The sequence below is a fragment of the Monodelphis domestica genome, chromosome 2, assembly GCF_027887165.1.
Source record: "Monodelphis domestica isolate mMonDom1 chromosome 2, mMonDom1.pri, whole genome shotgun sequence".
In the NCBI taxonomy this organism is placed as follows: Eukaryota; Metazoa; Chordata; class Mammalia; order Didelphimorphia; family Didelphidae; genus Monodelphis; species Monodelphis domestica.
In genome coordinates, this window is record NC_077228.1 from 228,882,667 (window position 1) to 228,910,279 (window position 27,613).

General features: G+C 36.2%; 1 protein-coding gene across 2 annotated transcripts in view; it reads left to right on the forward strand.

Moving 5' to 3' along the window:
* Positions 1–27,613, forward strand: part of SMURF2 (SMAD specific E3 ubiquitin protein ligase 2) — a 144,784-nt gene that overhangs the window by 48,804 nt on the left and 68,367 nt on the right. For both annotated transcript variants that reach the window (XM_007482787.3, XM_056817279.1), the window contains one exon: positions 5,894–6,002. In XM_007482787.3, coding sequence (XP_007482849.1) covers positions 5,894–6,002 — 109 coding nt within the window. The remainder of the gene's footprint in view (positions 1–5,893; positions 6,003–27,613) is intronic.

Below are 27,613 nucleotides of genomic sequence, written 5' to 3' on the forward strand. Positions count from 1 at the left end.
GGAAAAATTTATATAAATCAGTTTTTTAATATCCAAAATATTTACTAAAAGAAATTAAGACTAATATAGGAAATCTCCTGAGGTTTTTGTGCAGCCAATAAAAACTAACATTTACATTTAGTGTTAGAAATTATAGTTCAGGTACTACCTCCTACAATGAGACCTTTCCTATTATTCTTAATTGTGAGCACCTTCCTCCTAAAATTATCTTATATTTGCTTTATATGTATTTTGTATGTGTACATGTTACATAGAATGTAAGCTCCTTGAAAACAAAGACTTTTCATTTCCCCCCATCTTTTCCTGACATAGGACAGTGCCTTGTGAGTTTAGTAGGTATTACACTTGCTTTATACAATGGGTAATGTTACTATTATTATTTTTTTTATTCAGCTGAAGAAGTTTAAATACATAGTAGTTAAGGGACTTGCCATGGTAGCCAGTAAATGTCATTACTGGTTTCCACTTGGGACTATTGCTTCTAAAATGGGTATATTTTCCACTAGAAAATGCTTTGTAACAAACAATTTGTCCATAACTTTTTGTGTTTAAGTTCTGAATTTTAAAGATTATTTCTTAAATCAGGCTATGTTTGTATTAAAATGTTTGCATTTTTAAGGAGAACTGAACATGCATTTATTAAGTATCTAATATGGGTCAGGCATTATGCTAAGCACTTTACAGATAACATCTCATTTTGATCCCCACAACAATCCTGTGAGGTAGCTGTTATCCTCATTTTTTTTTTAGATTATTAAATAATTTGTTTATTGTATTGCATTTACAAAGAAAACAGACAGTGCACCCAAGTAGAAAGAATAAAAATGTATTTTCCTTCAGGGCTGTTGTATTGTTGCTTTTTACTGACAGCAAGTACAAATTCTTTAGTGAGCATTTTATGGCAATTTCAACGTAGGATGAAAGCTCAAGAGGGCAAGCATGGGGGCACCTGGAAGACTGGATTCTACATTCTCTCTTCATGCCTTCTAATCCATCTGGTTCCCTAAGTGAGTCAGGGAAAAAAGCCCTTATTTGGTAGGGAAACATTTCAGGAATTAAGTTATAGGACTTATCTTACCACCATGATAATAAGAAGTTCTTTTACATCAAAATGATTCCTTTCTCATCAGACTATTTGCTGAAAAGGAATGACTAGTTTTTCTTATTCAACACCACCATCACCAGAAATGCCTTCAGCCCTACTATTATGGCTTAATGGCATTTAAAGAAATGTAACTTGAGAGTTCTAGTTTATCATCACTAAAAACACAGATAAACCTGGCAACCCAGGGAAAAATTAAAATTACTGAAGGATTTCCCTGACATTATGAATGCTTGGTGAGCTTTATTATTTTCTTTATTCCTGGCCCATAAATCCCCTAGAGAAATAACATCATCTGATTTCATTAGTATCATCAAATCAAGAATCCAATGACTTGGCCAGCCAGACAAGGCTATGCGGGAAACATCTTACATGGATCACAGAACAACTTGGCCTGTTTCCTTGCCATTAGATTTCAAACTCAGAGAAAAACTAGTGTGCAAGAGTCTGATAGTTCCAAGAACGTTTTCTCTCAAGTTACACTTGCTTGGCTTTCTCTATATTCCATAGTTCTGAAGCAGGATCCATCCTCTATGAGAGCATTGATTCCCAAGGCCCTTTGGTCCATTATGAGGAAGAACTACTGTGATCCCAATCCTGCTGCACTTTGGCTTTTGGTTATGACTCCTTGTTATATCAGGGGGCAAATCTAGGAGAGATCCACCTTTATACTAGCAAATTCTACAAAGGTTTTAACTTTTTCTTGTAAAAAATTAAATCATTTTTATAGTTAAGGAAACTAAGAGAAGCAGGTCAAGTGACTTGCTGAGAGGCACATAGCTAGTAATTATATGAAGTCAAATTTGAACTCGGGTCCTCCCAATTTCACTGTTCACTATGCTACCTAGATTCTCATAACATATTATAAAGTATCTTTGTATGTGTTTCCCATAGAATGGGCAGGGAGCCTTTCATTTTTTCTCTTTCCTTAATGATAGGAAAATGCCTGGTCAGTAGTAAGTAGGTGCTTAATTTATGCTTCTCTCATACTTACTCAATGAAACAGATAATTTTAAATATTATTCCAATTTTCAACAGAAGAAACAAGCACAGAGCAATTAAATGGTTATTTTTAGGAAATGCTATTCTCGTAGGTCATTTAAAGTTTTCTCATGTTAATTTTTAATAGGTTTTAGCAAGTCTATTTACCTTATATTGCATACACGCAAATGAGATTTTAAAAGTATATTTAAGCAGATTCATTTAGGATTAAAATGCAGATTTTAGCAGATGAGGCATAGCTTTGCAATTGACCATTGCAATACTTTCCAGCTAGTCTGGCAGAAGAATGCATGTGGCTCTTCTGGAGCTGAATCATCAAGCTAGTATTGAGCAGGGAGCAAGTGTGGCATACAGTGTCATTCTGTACTCCAAGATTATTTTTCTGTTAGGTAGGCTAGTTCTTTTTGTAATCTACACCTTTTGGTCTTTGCCTTTAATTTAGTCCTTGCTTGTTCTTTATGTCTCAAGTCTCTTCCCCACTCCAATCAATTCTTTAGTTGCCAAATACTTTTTCTTAAATTCAGATCTGATCATGTCATTCCCTTATCATTATAGTCCAGCTCCCTAGTTCCAGTTAGGTAAAATATAAGCTATGCTGGCTTTTAAAGCTTTTAACCCTATTTCTAAATTCATTATATATTTCTTTCCTTCCTTCTCTCTATCAAAATTGGCCTTCTCGGTGTTTTCTGCTCCATCTCCTCTCTCTTTTCTTTTCCACTGTCTCCCTCCTGTACCTGGAATACAGTTTTCACATTCATTTCATAGAATCCCTCACTTCCTTCTAGATAGTTTTCTACACGAAGTGTCACTTGATTCCACTTCTTCCCAAACTGCTAGTGTACCTAGACTACCTTATATCTAATTCCGTGTGTTTTTTTTTTTATGTAGTTATATACGAACATTTTTTCTACTAGAATGTAAATTCTTTGAGAGTAGGGATTGTCTCATTCTTTGGCTTTGTAGCCCCAGTTCCTGGCACCTAGGAAAATAAATGCTTTTTGATTATTATTGATTCCTGGGAATTATGCCTGTTTCTTGGATCCAGGTTAAAACTATTTCAACATGTCAGCTCACTGTGTCTCCTAAATGCCCTCTTGCCTAGATAACTATCTCTCTTTAACAACCTTGATCCACTTTCAGAGCTTTTTCAACTTTTACCCTTATACTTTCAAATTTTAACTATTTTCCCAAAGCTCCCTTTTATAGTTTCCTTTTATGATATTGCAGTGTCAGGAGTGCTCATTTCCTGTACAATGATAACCACAATCCTTTGCTTCTGCCCTAGTAAGAGAAGTATTTGGAACTCATCTCTGAATCTCAATCAACACTATTAAATGTCTAGTCCATGATAGAACATCACTCAAAAAGATTCTTAAATGGTTCAGTAAAAACTTCCTTGTAGGCCTCAGATTTCTCATCTATAAAATGAGGAGTTGAAGTATGTGATTTATTAGATCTCTAAATATTATCTTAATGTCAGTCCTTTATATAACCACAGATTTGGTAATATCATTCTTCCCTTCCTTCCTTCTTTCCTCCTTCCTTCCCTCCTTTCTTCTTTTCTTTCCTTTCTCCCACCCTTGATCCAGGGCTTCCTCCAGGGGTCCCTCCCTCTTCCAGGATCACAGAGCTAGGAAGTATCGGAGATTAAATTTGAACCCACATACTTCCAGGCCTGATGCTTTATGCTACCTGGCTGCCCCCAATCCTTTATTTCTCAGTGAAAGCACACACAAAGACAAACACACACACACACACTCACACCTACTAACTCACTCATTGTTCTTTAACCCTTCTAAAACAAACAACCTTAAAACCTTCCTTCTGTAGCTCCTTCAGAGGAGTTAGTAACTACCATTAGGGCTTAGAAATAAGGGAAATTGCTATTGTGGGGAAAGGGGAAGCATGAAGAGGACTTTTTTCTTTTTTTAAACCCTTACCTTCCAATACATTACTGTGTATTGGTTCTAAGGCAGAAGAGTGGTAAGGGCTAGGCAGTGGGGTCAAGTGACTTGCCCAGGGTCCCACAACTAGGAAGTGTCTGAGGCCACATTTGAACCCAGGACCTCTCATCTCTAGACCATCAAGCCACCAAGCCACCCAACTGCCCCCAGGAAAGGGCTTTGTTGATCCTGTTATACCAATGTTATAGGATAGAAGGGAGGAAGACAACATTTCTATCTTCCTAAGTTATTATCTGACATTTTCTTATAGAAACATTTTTGCATGAGGCTTGAGTTCCAAAGTATAGTGAGTATAAAAGACTATATTATAGATAAATTTCTTTTCCTCTTTAGCCCAGAAACCTCTTGTCATGTCACATTATTTTGGGGGTGGTGGTGGCAAGTCAGCTTATGTCTGGACTTTTGAAATGCAATTAATTCTAAATCTATGATCTTTTTTAAAATGATTTTTATTTTTCTTAAATATACTGCTAATTATTTTATTGATTTTGGTTAGAATGTGGTTTATATTGTTAAGAATATACTGTTGAACTTTTCATACTTAGGAAGCATTTATTAAGCACTTAGTATGTTATATTCTAGGCACTGTTCACAACAGCTGTGAGTAAAAGAAAAATGTAAATATTATTTATTAGAACTTAAATAGGTCAGAATGAGTATTGTCTCCTTCAAAGTAGTCATGTTGGATAATGTATTCCAAAAATGCTGCTATTATTCACACACACACACACACCCTTTTTGGCCCCTCACTCCCTTTTAGAATTTTCTTCATTCTTTATATCAGTTATCCAGTAGAAGCAAAACTTCATCCTCTGAAGGTAGGCTTGATTTTTAGAAAAAGCCAAAATTATTTCGTGAAGTGGGCAAGCAGATTCTACCTTCAATCTCCCTTATTCAATAAGATTTTAAATTTGAATTTGTCCCTTTATCTGTCCCTTTTCTGAACTTCCAATAACTATATAATGTAATTTGTTGTTGTTCAATCATTTCAATTGTCTGACTCTTCTGGACCCCATTTGGAGTTTTCTTGTCAAAAGATACCAGAATGGTTTGCTATTTCCTTCTCCTGCTCATTTTATACATGAAGAATTGGGGCAAACTTGCCTTGGGTCAAACAACTAGTAAATGTCTGAGGTCAGATTTGAACTCAGGAAGATGAGTCTTCCTGACTTTAGGCCTGGCACTCTAACCATTTGTTACCACCTTACTGTCCTATATAATGCATTACCTAGTTATCATCCAATTATTTAATATAGTTTGGTCTTGTCTTCTTTTATTTACAAGACTATGCAATAGGGACTATTTTGTAGTATTAACACTTTTACAAGCATGTCGTGTATTGCAGGAAATACTTGGTAGGCAAATTTTATACTGTAAAGTTAAGAATAGTCAAAGAATGGAATTCTTCAAATGTGAGAAGACACAGATGCATTAACATTTGCCTGAAAGGATGTGCTACATTAGATTTTCAAAGAGTTCTTTTCAGCATTATGATTTCCTAGGTTTTTAACTCAAATTTTAGACCTTAATAACTTAAAAACAGAAGTGTTTACAACAAATAAAAAATAGTATTTAACATTTAGGAAAATTACAGTTCTTTAATCTTCTCATGTTGATGCATATTTGAAGCTAAAATGACATCAGAAATAAAGAATTAAAGATTTGAATAATCCTTTAAATAACAGTTGCTATACGATTGGCAACTAGACAATCAATGGTAACTTTGGAGAGAGCATTTTGTTCAAAATATAGCACTAATATGTAGTAATGTTTGTTTCTTTTGTCAAAAATCTCCTCTTAAAAGAAAATCTCATTTTTCCCACAGGACTTCCTGATCCATTTGCTAAAGTGGTGGTTGATGGATCTGGACAATGCCATTCTACAGATACTGTGAAGAATACACTTGATCCAAAGTGGAATCAGCATTATGACCTGTAGGTTTAAAAGATGATTTTGGAATAATGTAATAATTCAGATTTGGTGTTACAATATCCAAAAAGCATAGGAGCACAGAAAACGAATACTTTGAAATGGAATTGAAGCCTCAGTGGTGGTATTTTGTCTTTTATTACTTTCTTTTTGTAAGGGGGTGAAAAGCTCATATATTGTCACAGCAAGCATTGTTTTTTGCTATTGTATATTTTATTAATCAACAATTAGTTGATTAATTAGTTGAAGCCTTGAGGCTTGTTATATGATTTTTTTTTATTTAAAAAGGGATCTTTTTACTCAAAAGATACTGGAAGCTACTTTTCTACATGGTTATTTTTAGAGATGAGAGAGGTAGAATTGAACCAGACTACAGAGGAAGCAAATCAGACCTAACTTTTAAGGCTTTCAGTTAATTTGCTTAATTTTAGGTTATTTTCTAGAACACTAAAGTTTGAAATTGTTTGATTGACATTTATTAAATGCCTACTGTGTGTCAGGTATTGGGCTAAATGCTGTTGATAAAGAGATACATGAAATGCGCTCAAGGAGCGCAGATTGTAAGGAGAGAAACCACTCACGTACCATGTATGCATGTATGTACAAGACCATATAAAGCAGCTACAAGGTAACGTTGGATTGGGTGGTAAATATGAATGGCATAAAACTCAATGGAAGAGAGGCTTCTTAATGAAGGAGATAGGAGGTGAACCTGTAAGTGACAGTGGAGAGCAAGGAATATTCCAACTCCCCTGCCTCAACCTGAAGCTGAAGAGAATGAATGAAGATGCAACCAGTACCATAAAGAGTGGCTACGGAGGCTTTGTCTTTTCTTCTGAACCAGAAACTTCTTGGAGGTGGGGAGTAGGAAGCAAGTAAAAGTAAAAAAATTCAGTGACTGTTTCTGATAGTATATTCTTTTTTTTTTTTAAACCCATATCTTCTGCCTTGGAGTCAATACTATGTATTGGCTCCAAGGCAGAAGAGTGGTAAGGGCTAGGCAATGGGGGTTAAGTGACTTGCCCAGGGTCACACAGCTGGGAAGTATCTGAGGCCAGATTTGAACCTAGGACCTCCCATCTCTAGGTAGATAGTGTATTCTTGAGGAAGTCATTTTACAGCTAGACTAGAAAAGTGAAAATTTGCCAAAGATCCCACAAATTCAACTGTTTCTTTTTTATCTCCTTCATGTTATTTTTCTTTTTTCCAATATTTTATTTAGTACCAGCTTGTTTTGATGATTTATGATAATAGTCTGAAATCTGATAGCTACTTTCTTATTTTTTTTTTCATTACAGAGGAATAGATTTAAGATGAAAGGAACTTTATTATTTACGGAGCAGGCATTCCACAGGGCACAGTAGAAGGATTGGGTGGAGTTAGGATGAACCTTTGAGGTAAAAGAGTTGAGGGAAATGGGAATGAGGAATTGAGTGGTGGGAGGTGTGCAGTTGCAATTGGATGATGATCTAGAGAAGTTCAGAGTCACTGAGATGTAGAGAGTATGACCAGGTGTGAGAATTGAGTGAAGGGGTGCTACTCTTCTTCCCTTAAAGGACAGAAGCATTAAAAGATGGGAGGCCTAAAGTTGAAGGGAAGTTTGTGCTTCTTTGCACTGGAGGTTCTCCATATCCAGTAGAGAGACTGAGCGGGCAGAAGGAGGTAGAAGATACCTTGTATTGGTACAGATGGAAGTGGTAGCTTTGGGGCAAATGGAAGATACCGAAACCCAGTCCCAACTAGCCTTTCTTCAGGGAACAGACTGTGCTGAGCAGATGATGAAAGGATCAGGGCAGTAGCACACCTGTGGTCAGATCTCAACTAAGGAAGCTGAGAATAAGAAGTGGTAAATTCCTTGTGCAGATGGAAGACTCTAGGACTGTGTTGGCGAAGGCATGGCAGGGATGCTGGGACTGCTCCTAGTGGGCCGCTCCATTACCCCTACAGTGCCCAAGGACGTTTTTTTGCATGTTCCGCCCCTCTGTCCAGCTGCCCAATGTGAGCACCTCCTCCACTCTGGGGTAATTGGGAGTGGGGGACTCACAGGCACCTTGAAATTGCTGTTTGGGCACACAATCTCAAACATTTGCTAGTGGTGCTAAGCCAATACAAAATAAAACAGCCATAGGCACAACATTAAAAGATCACTGAATGCTAATATGGAAGGAAATGGATCACCATGACAACAGTCTTTTCTTTGGCTCCAAGTTTCCCATCTGTCACATCAAGAGGAAGGAAGGGAATCTTGTAGAAAGAAGATGATCTAATGTGCTCTGGAATGTTAGAGGAGTAGAATAAAAAGAAGATGAAGTTACCCTTTTTGGGTTTACTGTTGAGAGGAAATGCAATTATTTGTGAAATGTAGTTCACTTTTTAATTTTGTTAAAATAACCATTACCATATCAATTAATGAATAGTTGTTCTACTCCATAAAAAATCTGGTAATAAGGTTAAATAAAATTTAAAAACTTTTAAAGGTTAGATTTTCATGAAAATCTCAATAAGTAATACTTTTTGTTGCTTAAACTTAATTTGTACTCACTTTCGGCTAGTGGTGTGCAGAATTCTTCCTTTCGCCCTTTTATTTCCCAACTTTCAAAAAAGATTAATTTAATTGTCTTCCCACTACCCCCCATCACATGTAAAAGCAGTTCTCAACATTTTTCAAGGAATATTAAATCTCAAATTCTCTCTTTCCCTCTTCTCTCCCTTATTGAGATGGAAAGCAATCACACATAGATTTTACATGTGTAATCATGTAAAACACTTTTCCATATTAATCCTTTTGTGGAGTGCAACAAACAAAAATTAAGAAAGAAAGTGAAAAAAAGTTTAATTTGATTTAAATCAGACTCCATTTCTTTTTGTGGAAACAGAGGGCATTTTTTATCATGAGTCCTTTAAGATTGCTTTGGATAATTGTATTGCTGAGAATGACTCAGTTATTCAGTTATTTATTGTACATTATTCCTGTCACTGTATACAGAGTTCTTCTGGTTCTGCTTATTTCACTCCGCTTCAGTTAAGTGTTTTTTTCTGAGCTCTTCTAACTTGTCATTTTTTATAGCACAGTAGTATTTCATTGCAATCATATACTATAACTTACTGAGCTATACCCCAGTTGATGGATATATTCTCACTTTCCAATTCTTTGTCCCTCCAAAAAAAAAAAAACCCTGCTTTACATATTTTTATGTATACATAAGTCCTTCCCCTTTTTATATTTTAATATTTTTGGGATACAAACCTAATAATGATATTGCTGGGTCAGAGGGTATATGGTTGTTTTATCACTCATTGGGCATGGGTCCAAATTGCTTTCCAGAATGATTGAATTAGTTCACAACTTCTCCAGCAGTGTGTTAGTATCTCAATTTTCCCACATCACCTCCCAAGTTTTATCATTTTCCTCTTCTGTGGTAAGAGCCAATATGATAGATGTGTGGTGGTACATCAGAGTTGTTTTAATTTGCATTTCCCTAATTAATAGTGATTTAGAGCTTTTTTTGATGACCTTCAGTCGCTTAAATTATTTTGTCTGAGAACTGCCAGTTCATATCCTTTGACCCATTGTTAATTGGGGAGCAACTTGTATTCTTACATACTCAATTTACCTCTCTATGTATTTGAGAAATATGGCCTTTATTAGAGAGACTTGTAAAAATTTTTGTACCATTATATGATGACTATGAAATATTCATTACTAAATAGTTATTCAAAATAAAGAGCTATGGTAGGAATGCCCATGAAACAAAAACATTTCCATCCTATTTCTCCCCTTTTTATTTTCTGACCACCACCTCTTCCAATTTGTCCTCTTTTCTTTTGGCTGAAGAACCCTTTTCTTTTTTTTTAAACATTATTTTATTTGGTCATTTCCAAACATTATTCATTGGAAACAAAGATCCCTCCCCTCCCCCCCAATAGCTGATGTGCAATTTCACTGGGTATCACATGTGTCCTTGATTCGAACCCATTTCCATGTTGTTGGTATTTGCATTAGAGTGTTCATTTAGAGTCTCAGTCATATCCCCTCAACCCCTGTAGTCAAGCACTTGCTTTTCCTCGGTGTTTTTACTCCCACAGTTTATCCTCTGCTTATGGATAGTGTTTTTTAGATACCTGTAGATTGTTCAGGGACATTGCATTGACACTAATGGAGAAGTCCATTACATTCGATTGTACCACAGTGTATCAGTCTCTGTGTACAATGTTTTCCTGGTTCTGCTCCTTTCGCTCTGCATCACTTCCTGGAGGTTGTTCCAGTCTCCATGGAATTCCTCTACTTTATTATTCCTTTTAGCACAATAGTTTTCCATCACCAACATATAACACAATTTGTTCAGCCATTCCCCAATTGAAGGGCATCCCCATATTTTCCAATTTTTGGCCACCACAAAGAGTGCAGCTATGAATATTCTTGTACAAGTCTTTTTCCTTATTATCTCCTTGGAGTTATAAACCCAGCAGTGCTGTGGCTGGATCAAAGGGCAGACAGTCTTTTATTGCCCTTTGGGCACAGTTCGAAATTTCCCTCCAGAATGGTTGGATCAATTTACAACTCCACCAGCAATGCATTAATGTCCCAACTTTGCCACATCCCCTCCAGCATTCATTACTTTCCATAGCTGTCATGTTAGCCAATCTGCTAGGTGTGAGGTGATACCTCAGAGTTGTTTTGATTTGCATCTCTCTGATGATAAGAGATGTAGAACACTTTTTCATGTGCTTATTAATACTTTTGATTTCTTTGGCTAAAAACTGCCTGTTTATGTCCCTTGCCCATTTATCAATTGGAGAATGGCTTGATTTTTTGTACAATTGATTTAGCTCTTTGTAAATTTGAGTAATTAAACCTTTGTCAGAGGTGAAGATTGTTTCCCAATTTGTTGCTTCCCTTCTGATTTTAGTTACATTGGTTTTGTTTGTACAAAAACTTTTTAATTTGATGTAGTCAAAATTATTTATTTTACATTTTGTGACTCTTTCTAAGTCTTGCTTGGTTTTAAAATCTTTTCTTTCCCAAAGGTCTGGTATGTATATTATTATGTATTCACCTAATTTACTTATAGTTTCCTTCTTTATGTTCAAGTCATTCACCCATTTTGAATTTATCTTGGTGTAGGGTGTGAGGTGTTGATCCAAACCTAATCTCTCCCACACTGTCTTCCAATTTTCCTAGCAATTTTTAACAAAGAATGAATTTTTGTCCCAAAAGCTGGGGTCTTTGGGTTTGTCATAAATTGTCTTGCTGAGATCATTTACGCCAAGTCTATTCCACTGATCCTCCTTTCTGTCTCTTAGCTGGTACCAAATTGTTTTGATAACCACTGCTTTATAGTATAGTTTGAGATCTGGGACTGCAAGTTCTCCTTCCTTTGCATTTTTTTTCATGATTTCCCTGGATATCCTTGATCTTTTGTTCTTCCAAATGAACGTAGTTATGGTTTTTTCTAATTCAGTAAAGAAGTTTTTTGGTAGTTTAATGGGTATGGCACTAAATAAGTAAATTAATTTGGGTAGGATGGTCATTTTTATTTTGTTAGCTCATCCCACCCATGAGCAATCAATGTTTTTCCAATTGTTTAGATCTAGTTTTAACTGTGTGGAAAGTGTTTTGTAATTGTGTTCATATAGTTCCTGTGTTTGTCTCGGCAGATAGATTCCTAAGTATTTTATATTGTCTAGGGTGACTTTAAATGGTATTTCTCTTTCTAATTCTTGCTGCTGAAATGGGTTAGAGATATATAGAAATGCTGATGACTTATGCGGGTTTATTTTGTATTCTGCAACTTTGCTAAAGTTGTTGATTATTTTGAGTAACTTTTTGGTTGATTCTCTAGGATTCCTTAAGTAAACCATCATATCATCCCCAAATAGTGATAGCGTGGTCTCCTCATTGCCAATTTTAATACCCTCAATTTCTTTTTCTTCTCTAATTGCTACTGCTAGTGTTTCTAGTACAATGTTAAATAATAGAGGTGATAATGGGCATCCTTGTTTTACTCCTGATCTTATTGGGAAGACTTCTAGTTTATCCCCATTGCAGATGATGTTTGCTGATGGTTTTAGATATATACTGTTTATTATTTTTAGGAAAGGCCCTTCTATTCCTATACTTTCTAGTGTTTTCAATAGGAATGGGTGTTGTATTTTATCAAAGGCTTTTTCTGCATCTATTGAGATAATCATGTGATTTTTGTCAGTATGCTTGTTGATATGGTCAATTATGTGGATGGTTTTCCTAATATTGAACCATCCTTGCATTCCTGGTATGAATCCTGCCTGGTCATAGTGGATGACCCTCGTGATGACTTGCTGGAGTTTTTTTGCTAGTATCCTATTTAAGATTTTTGCATCTATATTCATTAGGGAGATTGGTCTATAGTTTTCTTTCTCTGTTTTTGACCTGCCTGGCGTTGGGATCAGTACCATGTTTGTGTCGTAAAATGAATTTGGTAGAACTCCTTCTTGGCTTCTTCAAATAGTTTGTTTAATATTGGGATTAGTTTTTCTTTGAGTGTTTTGATAGAATTCATTTGTGAATCCATCTGGACCTGGGGATTTTTTCTTAGGGAGTTCTTTGATGGCTTCCTCAATTTCTTTTTCTGATATGGGGTTGTTTGGGTAATTTATTTCTTCCTCTTTTAGTCTAGGCAATTTATATTTTTGTAAGTATTCATCCATATCACCTAGATTGCCATATTTGTTGCCATATAATTGGGCATAGTAGTTTTTAATGATTGTCTTAATTTCCTCTTAATTAGAGGTGAGGTCTCCTTTTTTCATCTTGGATACTGTCAACTTGGTTTATTTCTTTCCTTTTTTTAATTAGACTGACTAGTACTTTGTTATTTTATTTGTTTTTTCAAAGTACCAGCCTCTAGTCTTATTTATTAAATCAATAGTTCTTTGACTTTCAATTTTATTAATTTCTCCTTTGAGTTTTAGGATCTCTAATTTAGTCTTCATCTGAGGGTTTTTAATTCATTCACTTTCTAATTTTTTAATTTGCATGCCCAATTAATTGACCTCTGCCTTTCTTAATTTGTTAATATATGAACTCAAGGATATAAATTTCCCCCTGAGTACTGCTTTGGCTGCATCCCATAGGTTTTGAAAGGATGTCTCATCATTGTCATTTTCTTCAATGAAGTTATTGTTTCTACGATTTGTTCTTTAAGTAACTGGTTTTGGAGAATCGTATTGTTTAATTTCTAATTAATTTTTATTTTCATTGCATTGTGATCTGAGAAAGTTGCATTTATTATTTCTGCTCTTTTGCACTTGTTTGCAATGTTTTTATGCCCTAATACATGGTCAATTTTTGTGAATGTACCATGTGCTGCAGAATTTTCTCCACATGTCTACTAACTCTAATTTTTCTAAGAGTTCATTCACTTCTCTTACCTCTTTCTTATTTATTTTTTGGTTTGATTTATCTAGTTCAGATAGAGGAAGGTTCAGGTCTCTCACTAGCATAGTTTTCCTATCTATTTCGTCCTTGCTCCTTTAGTTTCTCCTTTAGAAATTTGGATGCTGTGCCATTTCGTGCATACATGTTGAGTACAGTTATTTCCTCATTGTCTATACTGCCTTTTATCAGGATGTAGTTACCTTCCCTATCTCTTTTAACTAGATTTATTTTTACTTTGGCTTTTTCGGATATCATGATTGTGACTCCTGCCTTCTTTTTGTCAGTTGATGCCCAATAGATTTGGCTCCACCCTCTTACTTTCACCCTATGCGTATCTACCTTCCTCATGTGTGTTTCTTGTAGTCAGCATATGGTAGGGTTTTGGATTCTAATCCACTCTGCTATTCACTTGCTTTTTATGGGTTAGTTCATTCCATTCACATTCAGAGTTATGATTACTAGCTGTGTATTTCCCAGCATTTTGATTTCTGCTCCTGTTCCTGCCTTTTCTTCTTTCACTATTTCCTTCTACACCAATGTTTGCTTTTAAACCATCCCCCTTGTTCCCACCCTTATTTTACTTCCCTTTCTACCCCCTCCCTTCTTATTCCCCCCTTATTTTCCCTGTAGTCTTTCTAAAATTAACCCCCCGCCCCCTCCCTCCCTTGTACTGCTTCCCTTCCCACCAGACCTTTTGTTACCCTTCTACTCCCCTATAGGGTGCAAATCTATTCTCTGCCCCCAATGGATTGGATTGTTTTTCCCTCTTTGAGTTAATTTCAAAGCACTTAAAAGTTGAGTATTTCCTGTCTCCGACCTCTTTACCCTTCCAGTGTATTGATGTTTTTTCCCCCTCCCACCATGAGCTTCTTTGTGACATATACATTTACCCCTGTTTTTTTATTTTCCCATTTCTTTTAATATTAACCCATTTTAAGCTCTAAGTTCTAAGTTAAGCTTTAAGCTCTAAGTTACATATATGTATATATATCCATACTCATGTGTATGTATTATGCATGCATTTATCTATATACCTATTTATGTCTTGTCCTTTCATCCTATATAGTTTGTCACTGTTCCCTCTAAGTGTACTTCTTTTTGCTGCCCAGGTAATAACAACAGTTTTTAAGAGTTACCAATGACCTCTTTTCTTATAGGGATACATATCATTTTAACTTATTGAGTCTCTTAAAATTTTTTTCTTTTGTTTTTCTTTTTTCCCTCTTTTTTTGTTACCTTTTGATGATTCTCTTGAGTTCTGTGCTTGGACAGCAAAATTTCTGTTCAGATCTGGTCTTTTCTTTACGAATTCTTGAAATTCTTCTATTTTGTTGAATGACCATACTTTCCTCTATAAGTATATAGTCAGTTTTGCTGGGTAGTTGATTCTTGGTTGTAGATCTAGTTCCCTTGCTTTCCGGAATATCATATTCCATACCTTTCTTTTTTTCAGTGTGGATGCAGCCAGACCCTGCATTATCCTTACTGTGGTTCTGTGGTATCTGAATGACTTCTTCTTGGCAGCTTGTAATATCTTTTCTTTGGTCTGATAGTTCTTGAATTTGGCTATAACATTCGTGGGTGTTGTCAGTTGGGGATTAAGTACAGGAGGTGATCTGTGATTCTTTCAATCTCCACTTTTCCCTCTTGTTCTAGGATATCGCGGCAGTTTTCTTTAATAATAATTTCCTGTAATATAATGTCCAGGCTTTTCCTTTTGGCATGGTCTTCTGGTAGACCAATGATTCTTAAATTGTCTCTCCTTGAACAATTTTCTAAATCCTCTGTTTTGTGAATGAGATGCTTCATATTTTCCTCAATTTTTTCATTCTTTTGGTTTTGTTTTATAGTGACCTGCTGCCTTGTGAGGTCACTTGATTCTAGTTGTTGTATTCTGGTTCTTAAAGACTGGATTTCATCCTTGGCTTTTTGGTCATCCTTTTCCTTTTTGTCTGATTTTCTTTGGAGGTCATCTTTCATCCTCTTTACCTCGTCTTTCATCTCCTTTTTCTCATCTTTCATCTTCTTCATCTCATCTTTCATCTTCTTTGCCTCATTTTCCATCTGGTTGATTTTGGCTTTCAAGACACTATTTTCTTGTTTTAGTTCAAGTGCCTCTGTTTCCAGATGTCTTATCTTAGTTTTTAAGTTCTTTTCCCAATTGTCTTCAGCCTCTCTTAATTGTGTTTTGAATTGCATTTTGAGTTCTTCCAAAGCCTGTATCCAATTTGCTTGGATTTCTTATTTTTCCTTTGCTGATCCCTCCCCCTCTGTTTCATTCGCTCTTTGCTCATTACCTGTGCAGAAGCTGTCTATTGTAATTTCTTTCTTCTTTTTCTGTTGTTTGCTCGAGTTTACGCCTTCTTTGCTTCCCATATTTGTCTGTGCTCTTGCTCCTCTCTTATTTTTTTTTGGTATTGGGGCTATCAGTCTCCCCTCTTGGAGTTTTGTCAGATCTCTTGGTACAGTCTCTAGGGGAGGAATGTTAGCTTCCCTGTCCTCTGGAGGCTTTTGATAGGATTAAGTTCAACTGGGTTGGGCTGTATGTGCTCTGAGGCCGAAGACTCCTAGAAGGCTGGGCCACCCAGGCTCTCTCCAGTTCTCTCCAGCTGCTTCTCCACTGTCCGCAAGGTTCCCCAGTGCCTTTGCCCGCCCCCCGACGTTCTTGTCCTTGCCAGAGGCCCTGCACTCTTGGGGGGAGGAGGGGTCCTAGCCTCCCTGAGCTCTGAGGAGTCCTGATGGGATTAGGTTCAACTGGATTGGTCTGGATGGCAAAAACCTCCCAGTGAGACTGGAGCCAGATGGAAGGACCCAGCCATGGCCCGGTCTCTCCCTGGCTTCCTCCCCACTGTCCATGCTGGATGCGCCGAGCCCGGCGCCCCATTGCTCATAAGGTAGACCATCCAAACCAGCACCTTTGCCTGCCCAGAGGTTCCCGCGGCCACTGGGGGCTCAGCGCTCTGGGTTGGGAGGGAGCGGTCCTCGGACCTTCCTTCTGCCTTCCCCTTAGACAGTGTTCTCCTATTCTGGCTTTTGGGGGGGGCGTACCTTTTGATTTGAGTCTAGAAGGGAGAGTTCCCCGCCTCTCTCCTGTCGTTAACTTTGAATTTAAGTCCCCTAGGAGCATTCAGTTTGTGATCGGTAAGGAAGGGTTTTCAGAGGTCTGAAATTTTGCTGCTTCTAAGCCGCCATCTTGACTCCGCCCCCGAACCCTTTTCTTTTATCCTCTTCCCTTCCTATTTTCCTATAGTTTAAAATAGATTTCTATACCCAAGAGATTGTTTATGCATTTCCCAACTTAATGATGTGATAACTCACCTGGTTGACAGGCATACTTCACTTTGATTTATCTAAAAGAGCACTAGGATTTGAAATTAGGGGATCTCTTAGTTTGTTTCTTTACTTGTAAAATAAGGGGTGGGGTAGACTAGATAATATCTTTAGTTCTCATCCAGTTGTAAATTTTCAGTATATAACTTGGTCTCTGAAGAAGTTGAAAATACCCACATCATGATTTTTTTAAAAAATCAACTTATAGAAGTATTAAAAAAATCCCCTTGCAGGGGGGCAGCTGGGTAGCTCAGTGGATTGAGAGCTAGGCCTAGAGATGGGAGGTCCTAGGTTCAAATCTGGCCTCAGACACTTCCCAGCTGTGTGACCCTGGGCAAGTCACTTGACCCCCATTGCGTAGCCCTTACCACTCTTCTGCCTTGGAGCCAATACACAGTATTGACTCCAAGATGGAAGGTAAGGGTTTAAAAAAAAATCCACTTGCAATGTATTTCATACCGACTAATGTTTGTGATATGTTATGTTTTTAAACAAGAGAAATTTATCTATTCCTGATTTCTAAATTTTATATTCATCATTGTGACTTTTTACTCCCATGTTCAGATGAGTCATAGTTCCCTTGATAGACTAATATTATGTCTAGGCTCTCTATATTCTATAATTCAATGGCTATTGATTACTGAAATGTTAGGAACCATTTTAATTTGGTTAAACAATTTCTTTGTTTTATGCATCCCTAACATGGCCCTTTATTTTGAGTGACTAATTTTCATTAATATTAAATTCTTATGGCGAGGAGATATCAAATCCCCTAATTTGTGTTATCTGGCAGTTTGGGTTAAAGAAAAAAAATCTTATTTATTAAACATAAATTTATGTCCCCATCACCTTTAAAAGAAGGTTTTTGTTTGTTGTTTTCTCTTTTTTGTGTTGTTTTATCATTGAAACATTTTAAAACAAAATTTTTTTTCAAGTTCTGATCCAGATTTTAGAATATTGAATATTATCAGGTTCTTAGTCTGCTGAGATAAATATTTTGAAATGATACTAAGTATAATACCTGACAAAATTTTAAATATCGCTTATGACCTTATCATTATATCCTTAATTAAAATCATGACTCATAAGTCTTAAGTACTCCCTTCAGTGGTATAGATTGCATCCTATCCTCAGTTTCATCTTGGGTAATTTCTTTTTCTAAAACCCTTATCTTTCATCATAGAATCAATCCTGTGTATTAGTTCTAAGACAAAAGAGCAGTAAGGGCTAGGCAGTGGAAGTTAAGTGACTTGTCCAGAGTCACACAGCGAGGAGATGTTTGAGGCCAGATTTTCCATCTCTGGGTCTGGTTCTCAATACACTAAGTAACCTAGCTGCCCCCTCGTCCTGTCTGATTTTAGTCCATATCTTCTCATGTTATTATAGAATGATCTAAAATGTATAAGTTGAGTGTGTGTTCCTCATCGAGAAGAGTGTTAAAAAGGAATTATAGAATCATAGGACATCACACAAGGGGAGATCATTACAAGGGGAGATACAAGATACTTGTAAAAAGAACACAGTATTGAGATCCAGGAGATCTATATTAGTCACAATTCAACCTTAAGTAAGAACTATCAAATTAAGTCATAGTAAATACTCCCTTAGGCTGATCATTTGTAAAGAGGAAATTGGATTAAATGATCTGTGAAGTCGGCTGGCTCTAAAATTCCCCAGCCCTCGGATTACCTCATAAAATTTCCTTTAAGCCCAAGGAATGATATCATATAGTCTATATTAAGGCTTTGAAGGTATTAGGTGGAAAGGACATGAGAAATCACCTAGTCAATCCTTCTCATTTAATAGATGATGAAATGGAGATATAAATAGGTAAGATGATTTGCCCAAGACCTTAATACAAATTGGTGAAAGAACTGGGGCTAGAATTCTGGAACTTTAATGAACTAAAAGTTGAATACAAATATGAATAAATCTAAAAGAAAATAAGTTTACTTGTTTGGATAGATATCTGCATTATTGTGTTTTTCCATGATTAATTGTGACCATTTAAGCCCTAACCTCACATATATTCATTTTAGAGATTTATGGCCTTCATAGACAGCACATTGAGTTTTCTGTTGATTATTCATTCAATAAATATCTATTGAGCATCTGCTATGTATATACTTTTATATGAGACACAAAGACATGTTAAATTGTCCTTTCCCTTGAAGAGCTTATTCTCTTTGAAGAGCTAAGACATCCACTTTGTAATGTTGCAAGGCAGAAGTCCCAAGGATGTCTTATAGAAGGGGCTAATTAAAGATGATTGCCAGAGTGTGTTGTAAGAGAGGATGTGTGTGTGTGTGTGTGTGTGTGTGTGTGTGTGTGTGTGTGTGTGTGTAAATTAGTTGATTCAGACTACCTCCAAAGGCACCTGTGTTCTGTACTTTGATGTGTCAGATGTCATAGAAGAGCACTTCAGAGATTGTCTATTTTGCTGTAAGAGCTTAGAGGAAATACAAATTATGAGCATGTGTGCTTGGGAAAGATTTCAAATGAGATGTTGTAGTGAGTAAATTCTTAATAATAATGGTCAGAAGTCAATTTTATGAAAAAGCATGACTTGAGAGAATTATAATTAGCCTAGCAGTATTATTACAGTATTATAGCACTGCAGTTTTAAGTTCACACTCAACAAATCTAGTAAACACATACATAAAAAGCAACCCAGAAACCTGAGATCCTATAGCAATACTAATTACTTACAACACAAAAAGTTTCTTCTTTTCATCTTTCAGAGGTTTAAAAACCCTTACCTTCTTTCTTAGAGTCAATACTAAGTATTGGTTCCAAAGCAGGAGAGCAGAAAGGGCTAGGTAATTGGGGTTAAATGGCTTGCTCAGGGTCACACAGGAAGTGCCTGGGGCCAGATTTGAACCCTGGACCTCCTGTTTCGAGGCCTAAATCTCTATCCACTTTGTTGACTCTCAAATCAGTTTCTTTTTTTTTTTTGACATAGGATAAGAGACCAGCCTTTAATGCTAGAAAATAAGTACTGTTTCTTATAAATTTTATGTATTGTTTATACCAGTCTTTTTGGGGAAAGGAAAGGAGGTCATGTCTTCATCATGGCTATTGCCAGGGATTGCTCCATTCACATCTGTACTTCTAAACTGTTTTACCTTCCAAATATTAATTAGTAATGGAAATTGAATTGAATAAAGGAACAATTCAAATATAGAGGAAGGATGTAGCACGGCATGAACTAAAATTCAGAAACTAAGCAAATTAGTTGGTGAGTGTTTTTTGGAATGGGGAATCATTAAAGGCTTTTCCATTAAATGCAGGATAAAGCAAAGATGCTCCCTTTCCCCTCTCATTTGACAAGGTTCTAGAAATGCTGGTGATAACAGTTAACAAAAGACATATACATTGGGAAAAGAATGGAAATTATTTCTATATGCAGATATTCTAATAGTTACTTAAAAACTCCAGTGAATAGCAGTGAACTTATTGAAGCAGTTGATAGCTTCAGTAAAGTAGCAGGATTGAAAATAAAATCCCCAAAGATCATTTATATTTCTCTGTAGAAATAACTAAATTGAGGTGGAATTAATAGAAAGGGAAATCCCATTCAAAATAGCTACAAAATACATAAAATGTCTGGGAATTCAATTTATTAGTGCATACTTTTAGACTTAAATAGAATTCAAAATGTTATTCAAAGAAATCAAGAATTAAATAATTGTAAGTATGTGATGTTTGTGTTACCCATAAAATAATTATATTTCTATCTAAATTAATTTTCAGATTTAGTCTATATCAATGCAAATACAAAATTATTTTAAAATAATTAATTTATTACTATATATTAATAATATTATTATTAAATTAAAAATCTAGAAGAAATAATAGTGGAACTAATTTGAAAGAATAAAAAATCCGAATCTCAGGAAAAAAAACCCAGCAAAATAAAAAGAGTGAGGGCTGAGTAGCAAATCTAAACCTCAACTTACTTAGTAATCATTAAAATTATTTGGTACTATTTAAATAATAAAAAAAAATTATTTTAGTGGACTAACTAAAGAAGCAGCACCAGTTACAACTCAGTAACATGGTATTCAGTTAAACCTGAGAATATCAAGTATTCAAGAAATAATTCCCTGTTTGACAAGAAGTGCTTGGAAAACAGGAAAGCAATGTTGCAAAAAATATAGAATCTTACACCAGAATAAATTCTAAAATATGAAGGAAAGCATGGAAATAGAGAATAGAGGTATGTTTCATGACTCTGGCTAGGAAGAGAAATTTTAAATTATAGAAGGAATAATAAAAATTGAAAGTCGATAACTTCAGTTATGTGAAACTAAAAACAATCAGTGGAGGTAAGAAGAGGAAGTTGGGAAAAAATATTGTGTCAAAATCTCTGATATGGGCAAACACTATCTAAAACATAATTCCAAAAGACATTCCCTAATGGATAAGTCTTGGTCAAAGCATATTCAGTTCTGAAGTGTATAATTTTAAACTATTAACAGCTATATTAAAAATTGTTCCAGTTTCTTAATAACAAGAAAAAGGTAAATCAAAATAACTCGGGTTTCACCTTTTACCTAGTAAATAGGTAAGGTTGACAAAAAATTTAACTATTCAACTTTGGAGGAACTGCAGGAAGCAAGGTACTCTTAATAAATTGTTAGTAGAGCTGTGAATTGATTGAGCCATTCTGGAAGACAATATGAAATTATGCTGAGAAAGTGATTAAAATGTCTATGCTCTTTTACCCAGAAATTTTACTTTTTTTTTTTTTAAACTCTTACCTTTCTGTCTTGGAATCAATTAATTCCAAGGCAGAAGAGTGGTAAGGGCTAGGCAATGGGGATTAAGTGACTTGCCCAGGGTCACACAGTTTGGAAGTGTCTGAGGCCAGATTTGAACCTAGGACCTCTCATTTCTAGGCCTGGCTCTCAATCCACTGAACTACCCAGCTGCCCCCAGAAATTTTACTTCTAAGCAATAATCTAAAGGAGGTCAAAGACCCAATATATACCAAAATACCCATTAAAATACTTTGTGCAATTGCCAAAACTAGAAATATTCTCCCGTCTTGGATCATAATCCATATTCTGCTGTCCAATAGGGCATATAGCCAGACACTCATTCCTGAATGCTTTCTGCTCTCTCCATAGCCTGTCAGCAGTCTTATCAGCTCCTATGGGTTTGGTTATCATCTATAGGAATATAACTCGCAAATCAATATATTCATCCTAGTATACTGAGCTTCAGATCTATTAAAATATCCTAGATATTTTAAAACTGGATGTCCTCTTAAAAAAAAAGAGAGAGAATGAGATATAAATAGACACAGCTAGATCTAGATAGATAAAATGAGGCTGAGGCATAGACAAAAAGGCAGAGAATGAGGTAGAGTAAGAGATCAGAGACACAGGACCAGAGTCAGAGAAACAAAAAAAGTTAAAATAGTGGAAAGACATAGAGACAAAGAAAGAGACAAAAGGTGAAGGGGAGGGGGGGGAGCTGGGGAGCTCAATGGGTAGAGAGCCAGGCCTAAAGATGGGAGTTCCTCAATTCAAATCTGGCCTCAGACACTTCCTAGTTGTATGGCCCTGGATAAATCACTTAACCCCCATTGCCTACACAGTATTGATTCTAAGATAGAAGGTAAGGGTTTGAAAAATAATAATAATCATAATTTGGAAGGGCATCAAGGTAGCACAGTGGATAGAGCACAAGGCTTGGAGTTGGAAGGACCTGGGTTCAAATCTAGTCTCAGATACTTCCTAGCTTTGTGACCCTGGATAAGTCACTTAACCCCCATTTCCTAGCCCTTACTGCTCTTCTGCCTTGGAACCAATACATATGGATTCTAAGATGAAAGGTAAGGGTTTAAAAAAATCAAAAATAAAATAAAAGAGACAAAAACTGACAATGAATCAATAAAAAAAACAAAAAAACTGGATGTCCTCTAGCTCAGACTCTTCATGTCTGAAACAGAATTCATGTTCTTCCATTATGTCCATCTTCACAACTTCCCTATTTCTGTCTGTCATTATGATCCTTTCAGATATCCAATTTCATAATTTCAGAATCATATTGATATCCAGACTAGACATATCACCTCTAGTTTATTCACCAGCCTAAGGGCATAATGAGTGCCTTGCTGGGAGTAGGGGGGGATGGAAAAGGGAGTATGAGAATTTCTTTACTGACCACATTATGTCTCTTTGCTAGACTTTGCAAACAAGGAGACGAGGGCCATAACACTTACAAGGGTTTGCCCAATATGTAGCTTTGTGATATGTCCTGCAGTTGAGAGCTATGTCAGTGCAGATTAGTCCTGAACATGGACTAATCAACTACATTAATCAACAGAGCAAACTCTCCTTGTTTGAGGTTCATTTAATCCAAATTTATCACTCAGTCTAAATTCTGATATATATTATTTACTGAGCTTCTCTGGATGTGCTCCTTTCTTTTTCAAGGAGTTCAGTGTCTAGCTCACAGCCTTCTTCCCTGAATTTTCTCATTCTAAGGCACTTCACATAGATGTTGAAGTACTCTCAAAAACTCATATCTTCCCAGTTCTTCAATCTGCTCAACTCTGTGACTACTTTGTACCTTAGCAGTGATGGTTATACCTTGATTTTGCTATCATCCACAAATGTTCAGGTAACATTTTCAATAACTGAATTTTCTATATCTTATAATTTTTTCTTTTGTCTTTGCCTTACTCTTAAATCTGCTCACTTTTAAAAAATTCTTATCATCCATCTTAGAATCAATTCTTAGTATTATTGGTTCCAAGGCAAAAGAGCAGTAAGGGCTAGGCAATGGGAGTTGAGTGACTTGCCCAAGTCACACAGCTGGGAAGTATCTGAAGCTAGTTTTAAACCAGAGCCTCTTGTCTCTAGGCCTGGTTCTCTATTCACTGATCTACCTAGTTCCTTCCCCTAAATTTACTCTTCATCTTCATTATTACTACTAATCCTTCATGACTAACATAACTTCATAACATAATATAGTACAATGCTATCTTATACCTTCACTGCTGTGGCTACACTCCTCTTTCTTGTTTCTACCCTTTGGTGAACCAAATCTATACTCTTCTCTACTTTTTAATCTCATGTTCACTTGACTTGTTGCCTGTCACACTTTGTCCCATACCCTAACTTCAGATTACTTTCACCACTGCTTTCTTTGCATCTACTCCTGCTGTTGAATGGAACTGGAAGAATTCATGAAACTATACTGACTGACTGCATTATAAATTTATGATGGCTAATCTCACTTGGACCTTCACTACAATGAGGTAATCCTCTTCATCCTCATCCCTAATTCCCCATTCCTCTCAACTAAAGTAACTATTTTTAGTCCTTGTCTTATCTCTTCAGGCTCTCACTGGACTTTATTTTCCCATCCTCTCTGCTGTAATCTTATACTTCACTGAAAGATTAGAAATCTAGCAAGAGGTCTTTTTGACAACATTGACTCTTGCCTTTGTTTGCAGTTTTGACAATTTGCTGGCTATTAGGTGAAATCTCAGAGTTGTTTTGATTTGAATTTTATCATGCATATATATATATATATATATTTCATATATATATAATACTTTGAACTAAGCTTTGGATTAAGCTTTTGATTTTGAAAATTGTTCATATTTTTTTGACAACTGATTCATTGCATTTTGGGTTTTTTTATTGGTTCCTTATATATTTTCGTTCCTAGACTCATATCAGTTATTTTTCAGCTTTATTTATTAACCCATTTGAACAACAACCAAAACATGTTATGAATCCCAGGGACAATTTCATATAAACTCATAATGTTCATTTGGATTTATTAATTACGATAGGCATGTAAGAACTGCAATGATAATGTTTACCCAACAAAGCTTTATATTTAAATGTATATTATATATTTAAACTATAAAGTTTTATTCTACCTATAATTGTTAAAACAAAAATTCTCAATGCTAATTATAAAGTAATCACATGTAGGACATTCTATAAGAAACAATCCAGCAAAATTTCGTACTTTTGCAAGACTTTTAAAATCTTTGCTTTAGGATGTTTAAAATATAACAATCTCATGTAATCTTAATTTTGAGGTTGGATTTTTTTTAATATAACAAGGGTTTGCAGTGGTTGGCTCTACACTAAGCAGTCCCATATGTCGTTCTACATCTTGTTATTAAAACAAGAAGAAATATCTGCCAAGACAAACACAGGAACTATGTGAACACAACTACAAAACACTCTCCACACAATTAAAACTAGATCTAAACAATTGGAAAAACATTAATTGCTCATGAGTAGGACAAGCTAACATAATAAAAATGACCATCCTACCCAAACTAATTTACTTATTTAGTGCCATACCCATTGAACTACCAAAAAACTTTTTTACTGAATTGGAAAAAAAACATAACAAATTTCATTTGGAAGAACAAAAGATCAAGGATATCCAGGGAAATCATGAAAAAAAATGCGAAGGAAAGAGGTCTTGCAGTCCCAAATCTCAAACTATACTATAAAGCAATGGGCATCAAAACAGTTTGTTACTGGCTAAGAGACAGAAAGGAGGATCACTGGAACAGACTTGGGGTAAGTGACCTCAGCAAGACAGTCTATGACAAGCCCAAAGATCCCAGCTTTTGGAATCAAAACCCACTATTTGATAAATACTGCTGAGAAAATTGGAAGACAGTGTGAGAGAGATTCAGTTTGGATCAACATCTCACACCCTACCCCAAGATAAACTCAGAATGGGTGAAAGACTTGAACATACAGAAGAAAACTATATAAGCAAATTAGTTGAACACAGAATATTATACATGTCAGATCTTTGGGAAAGGAATGATTTTAAAACCAAGCAAGAGCTAGAAAAAAAATCACAAAATGTAAAATCAATAATTTTAATTACATCAAATTAAAATGTTTTTGTACAAACAAAACCAATGCAACCAAAATTAGAAGGGAAGCAACAAATTGGCAAACAATCTTCATAAAAACCTCTGAGAGAGGTCTAATTATTCAAATTTATAAAGAGCTAAATCAATTGTACAAAAAAATCAGATGTTCTCCAATTGATAAATGGACAAGGGACATGAATAGACAATTTTCAGTTAAAGAAATCAAAACTATTAATGAGCACATGAAAAAGTGTTCTAAATCTCTTATAATCAGAGAGATGCAAATCAATACAACTCTGAGGTATCACCTCTTTGGAAAGGAAACTAAAACAAGTCCTGGACTTTCTGCCACTGTATTGGAACAGATAACAGTGGGAGTATTAAAGAGAGAAGAAATTGACATGACTGACAGTTGGTGGGGGAAGGGGCAACTGGGAGTGGCAGTTGGTCTTGTGACTAGCACTTCTTTCCTGGTGTAGGAAGTGTGAGGAGTTTTTGTTTCCCAGTCTCTGGATTGAAGTGCCTCTATTTTCTTCAGCCCAAAGAGACAGGCCCATCCATCTCTCTGAAGGTCAGAACTTGTTGCTTGCTGTCTACTGCTAAGATTTGAAATTAAGAAAACTAGCACAGATGTAGCGTAGACAGCAATAAGAGAAACCGTCCACCAGCCTGTGAGGCCTGGCCTCAGCTCCAAAGCTGAGAGAGACTAAAACCTTATTTAGGGAGATCCCTCTTCCCTCTTCCCTGATACCTCTCCAATCCAAACTGGTTATTAAAATTCATCTTATTTGACTATCACAGTCAGATAAGAGGACTATCTTTTCAGGGGGCATAGAGGGAGCTGAGCCTAAGGACAGTCATTCAACTACAAATGGTCTTTATTGGACCCCTGGTGGCCGACTAAAGTCTGGGGCAAGGCTTCTCGCTCAGGAGAGTCCATGTTTACCTGCTCTGGGGCATCTTCAGCATCAATCCATAGAGAAGACATCCCCGCAGGCTATCATAAGTGACCCTTTTCTCAGATATCCCATTTTGTTCAAAAATAGCCTCTTGGCAGGGGTCATCTCTCTCCTTTTGCCTCACTGGCAGCAACTCTTCCATTCCCTGCTACAAACCTTCCGTATCCCCTGTTCTTCATATCCACCCATCTTTCTCTATAAACATTACACCTCACACCTAACAGATTGGCTAACATGACAGCAATGAAAAGTAATGAATGCTGGAGGGGATGTGGCAAATTCAGGACATTAATTCATTGCTGGTGGAGTTGTGAATTGATCCAGCCATTCTGGAGGACAATTTGGAACTATGCCCAAAGGGTGCCAAAAGACTGTCTGCCTTTTTGATCCAGCCGTAACACTGCTAGGTTTGTACCCTAAAGAGATAATAAGGAAAAAGACTTGTACAAGAATATTCATATCTGTGCTCTTTGTGGTGGCAAAAAATTGGAAAAGGAGGGGGATGCCCTTCAGTTGGGGAATGGCTGAACAAATTGTGGTATGTGTTGGTGATGGAATACTATTGTGCTCAATGGAATAATAAACTGGAGGAATTCAGTGTGAACTTGGAATGACCTCCAGGAAGTGATGCAGTGAAAGGAGCAGAACCAGGAGAACATTGTACACAGAGACTGATACACTGTGATACAATCGATTGTAATGAACTTCTCCATTTAGTGGCAATGCAGTGATCATGAACAACCTGATGGGATCTATAAGAAAGAACACTATCCACATTCAGAGGGAAAACTGTGGGAGTAGAAACACCAAAGAAAAACTACTTGATTACATGGGTCGAGGGGGATATGATTGGGGATATATACTAAATGAATGTCCTAGTGCAAACACCAACAACATGGAAATAGGTTTTGATCAAGGTCACATGTAATACCCAGTTGAATAGCACGTCAGCTACGGGAAGGGTGCGGGGAGGGAAAGAATATGATTCTTGTAACCAAGGAATAATGTTCTAAATTGACTAAATAAATAACTTAC